This window comes from Callithrix jacchus, chromosome 8, assembly GCF_049354715.1.
Source record: "Callithrix jacchus isolate 240 chromosome 8, calJac240_pri, whole genome shotgun sequence".
Lineage (NCBI taxonomy): Eukaryota > Metazoa > Chordata > Mammalia > Primates > Cebidae > Callithrix > Callithrix jacchus.
In genome coordinates this window covers 107,983,346-107,996,565 of record NC_133509.1, presented here as the reverse complement: position 1 = coordinate 107,996,565, position 13,220 = coordinate 107,983,346, and the positions used below count along the sequence as shown (strand labels likewise).

The 13,220-nt window shown below is 44.1% G+C and overlaps 1 protein-coding gene across 10 annotated transcripts in view; it reads left to right on the top strand.

Moving 5' to 3' along the window:
• Positions 1-13,220, top strand: part of ZFYVE1 (zinc finger FYVE-type containing 1) — a 51,035-nt gene that overhangs the window by 26,209 nt on the left and 11,606 nt on the right. For 8 of the 10 annotated variants that reach the window (XM_035260925.3, XM_078335336.1, XM_035260923.3 and 5 more), the window contains 3 exons: positions 2,124-2,628; positions 3,902-4,116; positions 12,798-12,904. In XM_035260925.3, coding sequence (XP_035116816.1) covers positions 2,124-2,628; positions 3,902-4,116; positions 12,798-12,904 — 827 coding nt within the window. Of the gene's footprint in view, positions 1-2,123; positions 2,629-3,901; positions 4,117-9,046; positions 9,174-9,757; positions 9,906-12,797; positions 12,905-13,220 lie in introns of those variants that run through there. The other 2 variants (XM_035260927.3, XM_078335338.1) reach the window with 2 other exon arrangements.

The following is a 13,220-nucleotide window of genomic DNA, read 5'->3' as shown; positions in this document are numbered from 1 at the left end:
TTGCACTTTAGCCTCTCCATATGATAATTGGGGCTAGGAGATAGGTACAGAACTCTCACTTGTCCAATAAGCACATTTGGAGGGTTGGATTATTATTATTTTCTTTCTTTTGAGACAAGAGTCATGCTCTGTCATCCAGCCTGGAGTGCAGTGGCACGATCTCGGTTCACTACAACCTCTGCCTCCCAGCTTCAAGTGATTCTCCTGCCTCAACCTCCCAAGTAGCTGAGATTACAGGCACATGCCACCATGCCCAAATAATTTTTGTATTTTTAGTGGAGACGGGATTTCACCAAGCTGACCAGGCTGGTCTCGAACTCCTGACCTTGTGATCCACCTGCCTCGGCCTCCCAAAGTGCAGGGATTACAAGTGTGAGCTACCTTACCTGGCTAATTTTTGTGTTTTTAGTAGCGATGAGATTTCACTAGGTTGGCAGGGCTGGTCTCGAACTCCCAACCTCAGACAATCCATCCAACTTGGCCTCCCAAAGTGCTGGGATTATAGGCGTGAGCCAGTGTGAGCCACTGTGCCCAGACTGGATATACCACTGTTTATTAGCTGATGGTATTTGGGCTGTTTTCACTTTTTTGGCTGTTATGGATAATGCTGCTGTGAACGTCGATGTACTTAGAAGATTCGTGTGAACATGTGTTTTCAGTTCTCTTGGATATATAGCAAGGAGTGGACAAGCTGTTTCCCGAACTGGCTATGTGATTTTACATTCCCACCAGAAGTGCATGAATGTTGTGATTTCTGTACAACCTTACTGATGCTTATTTATTTATTTATTTTTAAGAGACAGGGCTTTTCTCCGTCACTCAGCCTAGAGTGCAGTGGTGCAGTCATGGTTCACTGAAGCCTCGAACTCCTGAGCTCAAGTGATCCTCTTGCCTCAGCCTTCTGAGTAGCTAGGACTACGGATGCAAATCACCATGCTCAGCTAATTTTTATTTTTATTTTTTGTAGAGATAGGTCTCACCATGTTCCTCAGGCTGGTCTCAAACTTTTGGCCTCAAGTGATCCCCTCTTTTTGGCCTTCCAAAGTGCTGGGATTATAGGCGTGGACCACCTCGCCCAGCCCTTGTTGTCTTTGATCTTAGTCATTCTGGTGGATACGAAGTGATAGCTCACTGCAGTTTGGATTTGCTTTCCTCTAATGACTCAGGTCTTGGAGTATCTTTTCAGATGCTTATTGATTGCTTGCATATCTTTTATGGAGAAAGGTCTATTCAAATTCTTTGCTCTTTTTAAATTTGTTGCTTATCATCATTGTTGAGTTGTAAGATTTCTTTGTATGTTTGGAATACTAGTCTTATCAGATTTATTTATTTGTTTGTTTATGTTTTTTTTTTTAAGATGGTCTTACTCTGTCACCCAGGCTGGAGTGCAGTGGCACAATCTCACTATAGTCTCTGCCTCCTGGGTTCGAGCAATTCTCATGCCTCAGCCTTCTGAGTAGCTGGGATTACAGGCACACGTCACCACACCCGGCTAATTTTTGTATTTTTAGTAGAGATAGGGTTTCACCCTGTTGGCCAGGCTGGTCTCAAACTCCTGGCCTCAAGTGATCTGCCTGCCTCGGCCTCCCAAAGTGCTGGGATTACAAGTGTGAGCCACCGCGCCTGGCTGTTTTTTTTTTTTCTTGAGTCAGGGTCTCATTCTCTTGCCCAAGCTGAAGTCCAGTGGCGCTATCACAGTTCACTACAGCCTCAAACTTCTGGGCTCAAGGGATCCTCCCTCCTCAGCCTCCAGTGTTAAATGTGTGAACATCACATCTGGCCTTATCTGATTTTTCTTTGGTTACTTGTGCTTGTGTTGTCATATCTAAGAAACTATAGCCTAATCTAAAGTCACAAAGATGAACTCCTTTATTTTCTTCTAAGAGTTTTATGGTTTCAGCTCTTTTTTCTTTTGATAGTTTTAGCTCTTTTCGTGGCCACTAAGTTCTTATCCTGACTGAAGCTTCAGAGGATCCTTTGAGCTGTTTGCTAAGGGTTTAGGTGGGGACTTCCTTTCCTTGACAGTTCAATCAAGGTCCTTGTCCCAGGGAAGCACTTGTTCTTGTAGGTTTTTCTAGTGCTTTTACAGTTCCTATATTTCATAGTCTTTTTTTTTTTTGAAGGTAACAAATGAAGAGGACTTCATTAGAAAATTGGACTGCAAACCTGATCAGCATCTGAAGGTGGTTTCCATTTTTGGAAATACTGGCGATGGGAAGTCTCACACTCTCAACCACACTTTCTTTTATGGTCGTGAAGTCTTCAAAACCTCCCCCACCCAGGAGTCCTGCACTGTGGGAGTGTGGGCAGCCTATGACCCAGTTCACAAAGTGGCAGTGATCGATACGGAAGGGCTCCTGGGGGCCACCGTGAATCTAAGCCAGAGAACACGGCTGCTGCTTAAGGTCCTGGCCATCTCAGACCTGGTCATCTATCGAACTCATGCAGACCGGCTGCATAATGACCTCTTCAAATTCCTTGGGGATGCCTCAGAAGCTTATCTGAAGCACTTCACTAAGGAGCTCAAGGCCACCACTGCACGCTGTGGCCTGGATGTCCCTTTATCCACGCTGGGCCCTGCAGTTATCATCTTCCATGAGACTGTGCACACCCAACTACTGGGCTCTGGTGAGTAGATGGGGTACAGTGTCACAGTTTGACCTTTATGGGTACAAGGAGGCAGCTATTTGGGCTGCAATAGCAACTTATTGGTAGTGGATTGCCCAAAAAGATTTTTGTCCGGAGAAGACAGAAAGTGTTTCAAGGAGGATGGATTGATGAAACATGTCAAAATTTGCTTATAGGTCAACTAGCATAAGGATTGAGAATTGCCAGTTGGCTTTGGCAATATGTAAGTACTTAGGCATCTGGATAAGACCTGAGATGGTATGGGGTGAAAAGAAAAGCTTGATCAGAGTATGATCAAGAGAAAATATGAGGAAGCCAGGTATAGTGGCAAGTGCCTGGGAGGTCATGTGGGAGAATCCCTTGAGCCCAAGGGTTAAAGATCAGCCAGGGCAATATAGTGAGGCCCTGTCTCTAAAAAAATAGATAAGATTAGGAGAAGAATCACTGTGGTGAGTTTATTCAACTCTTTGAAAGACTTCTATAAAGCAAAGAAGAACAATGAAATTATAGCTGGAGGCTGATGTTTTCAAGGGATTTTTCTTTTTAAAAATTTAGCCTGGGCACGGTGGCTCACGCCTGTAATCCCAGCACTTTGGGAGGCCGAGGCGGGTGGATCACGAGGTCAACAGATCGAGACCATCCTGGTCAACATGGTGAAACCCCGTCTCTACTAAAAATACAAAAAATTAGCTGGGCATGGTGGCGCGTGCCTTTAATCCCAGCTACTCAGGAGGCTGAGGCAGGAGAATTGCCGGAACCCAGGAGGCGGAGGTTGCCATGAGCTGAGATCGCGCCATTGCACTCCCGCCTGGGTAACAAGAGCGAAACTCCATCTCAAAAAAAAAAATTTAAAATGTGCGGTATTGCAGATATTTATGTACAGATGGGAATGATTCATTAGAGAGGGAAGAATGCAGATGTAAGACAGCAGGAACAGTTGGAGTGATGCATATGTGGAAGGGTTGGCCTTAGGACCATGGACAGTTCATCCATAACAATGGAAAAGAAAGTAAGAGGATAAAGATTATAAGATTGTAAAATCAGGATCACAGGCGTGCTCCACCACACCCAGCTAATTGTTTTGTGTTATTAGTAGAGACAAGGCTTCACCATGTTGGCCAGGCTGGTCTTGAATTCCTGACCTCAGATGATCCACCTGCCTTGGCCTCCCAAAGTGCTGGGATTATAGGTGTGAGCCACCACGCTCTCCTGCTTTTTTTTTTTTTTTTTTAAATGTTACTCCCTGCCCATGTGCCTGTTTCTGCTTGTATAGATCACCCCTCAGAGGTGCCAGAGAAGCTCATCCAGGACCGGTTCCGGAAACTGGGCCGCTTCCCTGAAGCCTTTAGTTCCATTCACTACAAGGGAACGAGGACTTACAACCCTCCCACAGACTTTTCTGGGCTTCGGCGTGCTTTGGAGCAGCTACTAGAGAATAACACCACCCGTTCTCCCCGGCACCCGGGAGTCATCTTCAAGGCCCTGAAGGTCAGTTGGCTTGTGCCCCAAGGGCTTCTCATTGGGGTGCCAATGGGTGGCGAGAACACTCAGTTCTCCAGCTTTTGTGGTGCTGGTGATTGGAAATGTGGGCTGGAAAGAGTTTATAAGAAGTGGAGGCAGATGAATGGAATCTGCATCTTGCTAGCAGCGCAAATATGGGAAATTCATGAGTGGTAGTTAAAACATGCCAGGTCCTCAGCCAGGAGGAAAATCAGGCTCTTAGAGAATAGGAGGAAGCACTCATTTCTGGTGGGTGTGGCCCGGCCCTGGTGAGTTGTTGTCATGTTGAATCTCTTAATTGGGATAGCCTTTATGCTTTTCTTTACATTGATTCACTTTTTTTTGTTATCTAAGTTTATTTATTCATAGAGTAAACTTTCTGTTATCACTATAACTGGAAAACTAGTATCACAGGTAGAAATTTTTGGGGGAGGAGTTTAGGAGCAGAGGTTTAATAGGCAAAAGAAACAGCTCTCTCTCTGTTGCGAGAGAGGGGGGCACCTGAATGGGACTTCCCCACAGGTAGAAAATTACCAAGACAAAACACAAAAATAGAAATACAGTCACAATACTATTTATTATATACCAGAGTTCAGAGGACTCTGTATGGATTAGTTCACTTAATCCTTAAACCAACTCCATGAGTTAAGTACTGTTTTTTTGTTTTTTCAACATGGAGTTTTGCTGTTGTTGCCTAGGCTGGAGTGCAATGGCATGATCTTGGCTCATCGCAACCTCTACCTCCTGGGTTCAAGCGATTCTCCTGCCTTAGCCTCCCGAGTAACTGGGATTACAAACATGCTCCACCAGGCCCAGCTAATTTTGCATTTTTAGTAGAGATGGGGTTTTTCCATGTTGGTCAGACTGGTCTTGAACTCCTGACCTCAGGTGATCCGCCTGCCTCAGGCTCCCAAAATGCTGAGATTACAGGTATGAGTCCTGGGTCTGGTCTTAGTCCTGTTATCCTCATTTGCAGATGAGGAAACTGAGACACCAAGAGATGAATTGGTTATACACAGATATTGAGTGATAGCAGCCCTAAAACAAACCCTGGCCAGTTTACTTTAGAGCTCCTTCTCATAACCATGAAGGCTGTACTGCCTCTCACCAAATAAAATCGCCTGTTATTCCTTAGCTAGAGACTGTGACACATGGAGAGTTTTGAGACGGGGGCCTGTTTTTTTTTCTTTAAGAGGAGATTTACAACCAGGTACCGTGGCTCATGCCTGGATTTCCAGCAATTTGGGAGGCTGAGGTGGGTGGATTACGAGGTCAGGAATTAGAGACTAGCCTGGTCAACATGACTAAACCCCCCTTTCTACTAAAAATCCAAAAAAAATAGCTGGGCATGGTGGCACATGCCTGTAATCCCAACTACTCTGGAGGCTGAGGCAGGAGAATTGCTTGAACCTGGGAGGCAAAGGTTGCAGTGAGCCGAGATCACACCATTGCATTCCAGCCTAGGAGACAGAGGGAGGTGATGTCTCAAAAAAAAAAGATTTGGCCTCTTAAAAAGACGTGGAGATTGGCTGGGCGCGGTGGCTCACGCCTATAATCCCAGCACTTTGGGAGGCTGAGGTGGGCGAATCATGAGGTGAGGAGATCAAGATCATCCTGGCCAACATGGTGAAACCTTGTCTCTACTAAAAATACAAAAATTATCTGGGTGTGGTGGCATAAAATTATCTGGCAGGCTGAGGCAGCAGAATCACTTGAACTAGGGAGTCCAGAGGTTGTAGAGATTGCATCACTGCACTCCAGCCTGGCGACAGAGTGAGACTCTGTCTTAAAAAAAAAAAAGAGGTGGAGATTAAATCAAAGCATAACGAAGTACTTGGTATATAGTAAAAACGTTCAGTGAATGTTAATTTTGAATAATATTAAGGAAAAACTGAAAAATGATTACATATGAATAATTCATGAAATACATACATTTCTAGTTAGAATTTGAAGTTCAATCGCACTTTATTGTATTGGCTAATAATGTCCTTGTAGTGGCTCAAAGTCAGTCAAAGTGGAAGATTACACTTACGTAATGCAAACGTTCTGAAAAGATGCTGAATCAGACAAAGGGCTGTAAAGCTGATCACTGTGCATTATAAGGCAAACAGGCCAATGGCTGGATTATAGCCACTCCTTTGCTCTTCTGGACGCTAATCCCAATTAAACTTTAAAACCATGAGGGAGACTGAGCGCTGTAAACTGTACTTAGTGCTCACGGGTTTTTCTTCTCAGGAGTCTTGGATGTCCTTCATCAGGCCAATTTATTACAGGCTTTCAGAAAAATAGTTACACTGTATTCTTCTGAGGTGGGAAGATTCACCAAGGTTGGGAGTTCAATTCACAGCTTTCTGTGATTAAAATAATGAACCTGGTCTGTCGGGTGAGGTGGCTTATGCCTGTAATCTCAGCACTTTGGGGGATGAGGTGGGCCGATCATGTGAGGCTTGGAGTTTAAGCCCAGCCTAGCCAACATGGTGAAATCTCTCTCTACTAAAAATATAAAAATTAGCCAGGCATGGTGGCGGGCGCTTGTAGTACCAGCTGCTAGGGAGGCTGAGACAGGAGAATCGCTTGAACCCACGTGGTAGAGGTTGGTTGCAGTGAGCCAAGATTGCGTCAGTGCACTCCAGCTTGGGCAACAGACCGAGACTCCGTCTCAACAAAAAAGAACCTGGTCAGCTGGAATTCTGATGATTCTTGGTAACTGGTATCCCCAAAATTTCACCAAGACCTGATGTTTTCTATTCTCTGAGTTGTAGGGGCTATGCTGTAGTGAGATATGGGATTGACTTCTTTTGTCTTTGGGAAGGAGTAATCTGCTTAAGCTTGTGATTTGGGTTCTCCACAGCAAATTGTGCAATTATTGCAGTTTACCTAAATCTTTGAAAAAATTGGTTTTTTTTTTTTTTTTTTTTTTTAACATCTTTTAAATTAGACATGGCATGGTCGGGCATGGTGGCTCAGGCCTGTAATCCAAGAACTTTGGAGATCAAGGCAGGTGGATCACCTGAGGTCGGAAGTTAAAAACCAGCCTGACCAACATGGTGAAACCCCATCTTAAAAAAAAAAAATTAAGACATGGCTAATTATCTGATTTTTACTCTAAAAGCCACTTTTACAGTCTGCCTTAGGCAAACTGACCAAGTAGAGTTTTGTTGCTAAAATAGACTCTAACTAAAGTTTTTGTAGTTCACAGCAGTGTGTAATATAAATGGCTGTCTTCTCCACTTATTTTTATTTTGTTTTATGCTACTGTATTAATTTTTTTATTAATAGCCTTGAGTCCTTTTTGAGAGAAAACCGTTGGTGTGGTGTATAAACAGATACATATTCCATGCCAGGAAAATTTGTGTGGCTTCTTGAATCTCCCATTTGTTTTTTCTTTGTTTTTTTTTTTTATTTGAGACAGGGTCTCGCTCTGTTGCCCAGGCTGGAGTGCAGTGGTGCAGTCACAGCTCGCTGCACTCCAGCGTCTCACAGCAATCATGCCAGGCCCCTAAAGCTTTTAACTCCATGCTGTATTCCTTCCCAGTAGTTATTTCACTTTTAAAGAGGTCAGAGGATGTGACCATTTTAAAAGGCTCCTGCTACATACTGTCAGTTATATTTGAGTATTTGGTTATTTTAATTAAAAAAGAGATATCATTTAAAAAATTATAAAAGCAATGCATGTTCATGATAAACAATTCAAGTACTACAGAATGTTTGAGGGTTAAGTCCTCTTTCCTTCCCCCTACCTCCGGCCTCCTCATTCTGTAGAGATAACTCTCAATACTTTCTCACATAAGTGTCTAGAAATTTTCATTGCTATGTAAGCACATGCATAAGTATATGTTTATAATGTGTATGTTTTTCTTCCTGAATAAATAGGATCATAGTAAAGTTAAATCCTTTTCTCCTACCCTGTGTCCTTTTCTAACTCTGCGGGAAACAGTTCCCCAGGTCTCTATCAAATAGAGGAATTAATATTTAGTAGTGTAATTGAATATTGAGTTAACTATGGTTATCTGTACTTAGGGTTCTGAATAATTGGGAGAACCATTTCATGGTTGAATTTGTATAAGTTTTATGTAATATTATCTTAATTTTTTTTTAAGACCAGGTCTGGCTCTCTTGTCCAGGCTGGAGTGCAGTGGTACCATCTAGGCTCATTGCAACCTCTGCCTCCTGGGCTCAAGCCATCCTCCCACCTCAGCCTCTCAAGCAGCTAGGACTATAGGTACATGCCAGCACACCTGGCTAATTTTTGTATTTTTTGTAGAGACAAGGTTTTGCCATATTACTCAGGCTGATGTTGAACTCTTGAGCTTAAGCCTTGGCCTCCCAAAGTGCTGGGATTGCTAGGAGTGAGCCACTGTGCTCAGCCTTTATGTAATTCATTCTTTAACCCTGATGTTTAACAGGAAACATTCGTTTATTTATTTTTTGGGGGGGGACAGTTTCACTCTTATTGCCCAGGCTGGAGTGCAATGGTGTTATCTTGGCTCACGGCAACCTCTGCCTCCCAGGTTCAAGTGATTCTCCTGCCTCAGCCTTCTGAGGAGCTAGGATTACAGGATTACATGCCTGGCTAATTTTGTATTTTTAGTAGAGATGGGGTTTCTCCTTGTTGGTCAGGCTGGTCTCGAACTTCGGACTTCAGGTGATCTGCCTGTCTCAGCCTCTCAAAGTGCTGGGATTACAGGCGTGAACCAACATGCCTGGGTTGGGAAGCATTTATTAGGTATTTATAAAGTTATGTTTTGTTTGGGTGTGATGTCATTATGTCATTGATTATAGAAGTGTGTCCATTTTGATTCAGGAAATTCACTGCTAGCCCTTGATGACCGGGGCCACCCTATAGATACAATAGAAAGAGCCAGCCACATTGTTGTCAAGGCAACTAAAGTTCAAGATCATCTGGTCTCCAGGCAACGCTTTCCAGACTTGCCTCAAATGCTTTCCTAAGCTTTCCCAGGGTAGGGGGGCCATTCCCTGCCTTTCTCTTCTAGCTCTGGGATCTCAGGAGGAGGAGAACCCAAGAAACTGTGGAATGATACGAGGTTTGGAATTTTTGAACATACTAATAAGTATATGGATCAAGCGATATGTAAAGAAAAATCAGGGCCTGGCATGGTGGATCACTTGAGGTCAGGGGTTTCAGACCAGCCTGGCCAACATGGTGAAACCCTGTCTCTACTAAAAATACAAAAAAATCAGCCGGGCATGGTGGCGTGCACCTATAGTCCCAGCTACTCAGGAGGCAGAGATTGCAGTGAGCCGGGATCACGCCACTGCACTCCAGCCTGGGGGACAGAGCGAGACTCTGCCTCCAAAGGAAAAAAAAATAGATTCTAAAGGAGGACAATTTCTCTCTACCCTTGCATGGAAACATGCTGACCTTGGATTTTTTTTTTTAACAGTTACTTTACTTTCCCACTCTCTTAATTTTTATAAAGTCTCCTAAAACTTGTCAGGGTCTGATTCATTAGTCAGGTTGTGACTTGTGAAAGAGTGAAGTGCTTGTTATCTTACCTAGTATGCAAGAGGATGGGTGACCAGCATCTGAAGGCTGGCTTGCCTGGGAGTTCTCTTTCTTATGTCATAAGAGGTTACCTGTTACCTTGAACAACATAAGCCAATAGTTAATTTGTCTAGGGCAGAGAATGATGGCATACGTACTGTGGCAAATCAGGCTGCAAATTGTTTCACACCAAGCCTTGAGATACTTACAAATGCCCTCGTTTCTCTGAAGAACTTTCAGAGAAGTGAACCAGGTCACTTGGGTTGGAACAGTAAGAACCTTTTGCTGTACTGGATCCCAATTTCCCATTTACTGGGGGTTGGCATCCTTCTGTGAATTCAACCCAGCGGTTGCACTCATGCAAAATTTGATATCATTTGTCCTTAGGAAAAGCAGTATTTAGGCTAGTTTTTCATTTATGTGTTCAAAAGAAAAAACTTTGAGGATAAAATTGCTATTCTTGGCTGGGTATAGTGGCTTGCTCCTATAATCCCAACACTTTTGGGGGCTGAGTCTGGAGGATTACTTGAGGTCAGGAGTTTGAGACTAGCCTGGCCAACATGGTGAAACCTTGTCATTACTAAAAGGAAAAAAAAAAGAAGCCAGACGTGGTGGTGGGGGCCCGTAATCCCAGCGTCTCTGGAGGCTGAGGCAGAATCGCTTGAACCCAGAGGTTGCAGTGAGCCAAGATCGTACCACTGCACCCCAGCCTGGGTAACAAACAGAGCAAGACTCTGTCTTAATAACAAAACAAACAAAAAATAAAACAAATAAAAAATTATTGGGGCATGGTGGTATGTGCCTGTTGTCCCAGCTACTTGGGAGGCTGAAGCAGGCGGATTGCTTGGGCCTGGGATGGTGATGCTGCAGTGGACTGTGAACACGCCACTGCACCCCAGCCTGGGTAACAAACAGAGCGAGACTCTGTCTCCATAAAAAGCTCTCTTTTCCCATCAGGAGCCCCAGAGTGTTCTGCACATATCTGTTTGAGAAACAGCCTGGAGAGTTACGGATCATGTGGCCAGTTAGGGAGTAGTTCGCTTTAAATTTGAGAGGACCTCTGGGCATGGGATGAAGGAAGCCTAGGGCAAGGGCAGGGCCAGGAGAGGAGGGCAAGGGTTGGTTTGTGAAGTGGGGCTGGTGCTGGGGCACTTATCCCAGCAGTTGTAGTTGAGGACCTGTTAGGACCTTTGCTAGGATTTGGAGGAGGATGCAAAGGTAGGAAGCTGCTTTGACAATATTTATGACCTGGTCCTGGAGATGAAATACAGCAGGCCCATAGCTTTGCATCATTGTCTGATTGCTTAATACCAAGTTTCGTATTGAGTACAGCAGGCCTTCAGAGAAGGCAGAGAGTGATGTGGTTGGAGTCGCTTCACTGGAAGAGGTGAGACCAAAAACATCCCTGAAGAATGGGTCACATGTAGAAGTAGGAGAGGGGAGAACGCTGTATAGGAGTGTTAATTTGTTAGTTAATTTGTCTGAGATATATAATTAATTTGGCTGAGATGTATAGGCCAACTTGTGATTTCACTTGCCCTGCTTCTCATTTATTCTCAACATTTATGTATATTCATTCATATAGTCTTTCAAGGTCTTCCTGTTTTCACTCTTTATCAAAGTACCCCCAAGAAGTACAGGACTTACACATTATTTGACAGACCATTTTTTTGTTGTCTGAGGTTCAGTGTGGCCGCTTGGTCAGCCATCACTGACAGATGGTGTTCTGGGCCTCTGCAGTAGCCTTGCAGGACCTGAGTGAGAATGTTGCGTATCTTCAGTTAGACCCACTCCTTGCCACTATTCTGGTCCTATGGCTGACCCGACTCGACAGTGATACTCCACAGTGATACTACGTGCCTTTGTAGGCACTTGGGTTCGCAGCTCCTGGTGTTAAGATTACATTGGAAATAGGAAAAGGAACCTTGTTTAAGAAGTTCTAATTGTTCTTTTTTTTTTGAGACGGAGTCTTGCTCTGTTGTCCAGGTTCAAGTGCAGTGGCTCAATCTTGGCTCACTGCAAACTCCACCTCCTGCCTTAGCCTCCCAAGTAGCTGGGACTTCAGGTGGGTGCCACCATGCCCGTCTAATTTTTGTATTTTTAGTTGAGACAGGTTTCACCATGTTGGACAGGATGATCTGGATCTCTTGACCTTGTGATCTGGCCCACCTCTGCCTCCCAAAGTGCTGGGATTATAGGTGTGAGCCACCACACCCAGCCCCTCATTGTTCTTAGTTTAAAACCTGACCTGCCCTTTTTCCAAATCTCATCTTAAAATTATCTTCTGCCCTTTTACTAAAGGAAGTAACACCTTGTCCTTTTGTTTAGGCCACTTTCCCTTGTTGTCCCCTGAATAATGCCTGTCTCCTCACACTGGGACTGGACTGAAAGTCAGAAGCTTGGAGCAACACATACTTAACAATTTTTAAAGTGTGGAAAGCCCCTTTTTGTAATTAGGTTGAGGAATACTTTCAATATTTAATAATAAGTCAAGATAGGATTAGGAGTGGAAGCTACATTTCAACCTAAAATTTTCATTTTGCTTTATGGATATGTTTTCTTCTTGGCATTTATTTTGGCCATTTGCCAAATATCAACCCCCCTAAGGGGGTTGATAGGTTGATAAATGACTGCTAAACACTATAATAATTCTTGTTTTTTCTTTTTTCTGGTGACATTTTCCTACTTTGAGCTTGTCTGTGGCTCAACTGGTATAGGTAAACTCCAATTGAGTGCCTGTGGTTATAGCTGGGATAGAAGCTCAGAAAACTCAGATCACATCTGAGCTCTGCCCATGGCTGAAAGAGGAGCCATCTTTGTGAGTCTTGGTTTCTTGGTCCCAGCCTCACATAAATGGGCATTTGTCATTATTTGTGGTGGTCTTGAATAAAAGACTGAGTGGTGTGAGGTGTTTATAACCTGCAAGGCAATTAGGGGGAACAGTAACTTTGCTTATCTTGACCTCTTGGGGAATCGGCTGGTTCTTTCCAAGGTTTCCCATAGTAAGGAATGATGTGAGTTGGGTCAGGAAGGTCAAGGGTCATGAGCAGAAGTTACTGGATTTCCTCTGTGCCTGTGGTGCTTGTATGGTAGCTGCAGTGGGGAGCCCAAATGCAGAGCTGTCTACTGAATGCCATCATATGTCACCTTCCCTCTTTGGCAGGCCCTGAGCGACCGCTTTAGTGGTGAGATCCCTGATGACCAGATGGCGCATAGCTCCTTTTTTCCAGATGAGTACTTCACCTGCTCCTCCTTATGCCTCAGCTGTGGGTAAGTCAGGCCCTCCCTACCCCCATACCTTGGGAATAGAACCTTCGATTGGTGTTTCCGAGAGTTTGGTGTGTTTGCAAATCCCCTGGGTGCTTGCCAAATTACAGGCTGTGATTTAAATTGTCCAAAGTGGTGCACTTGCAAATTCCCACAGGATCCCGGTGGTCTGGGAACCACACTTTTGAGGTAGCAAGAGCTTCAAGGACACATGGTTGTGAAGAATCTCCTGGAAATTCTAACTGGTATAGTTGTGAAATTGACTAGTGGTTGTGAAGAGTGTCCTGGAAATTCCAACTGGTATAGATGTGAAATTGAC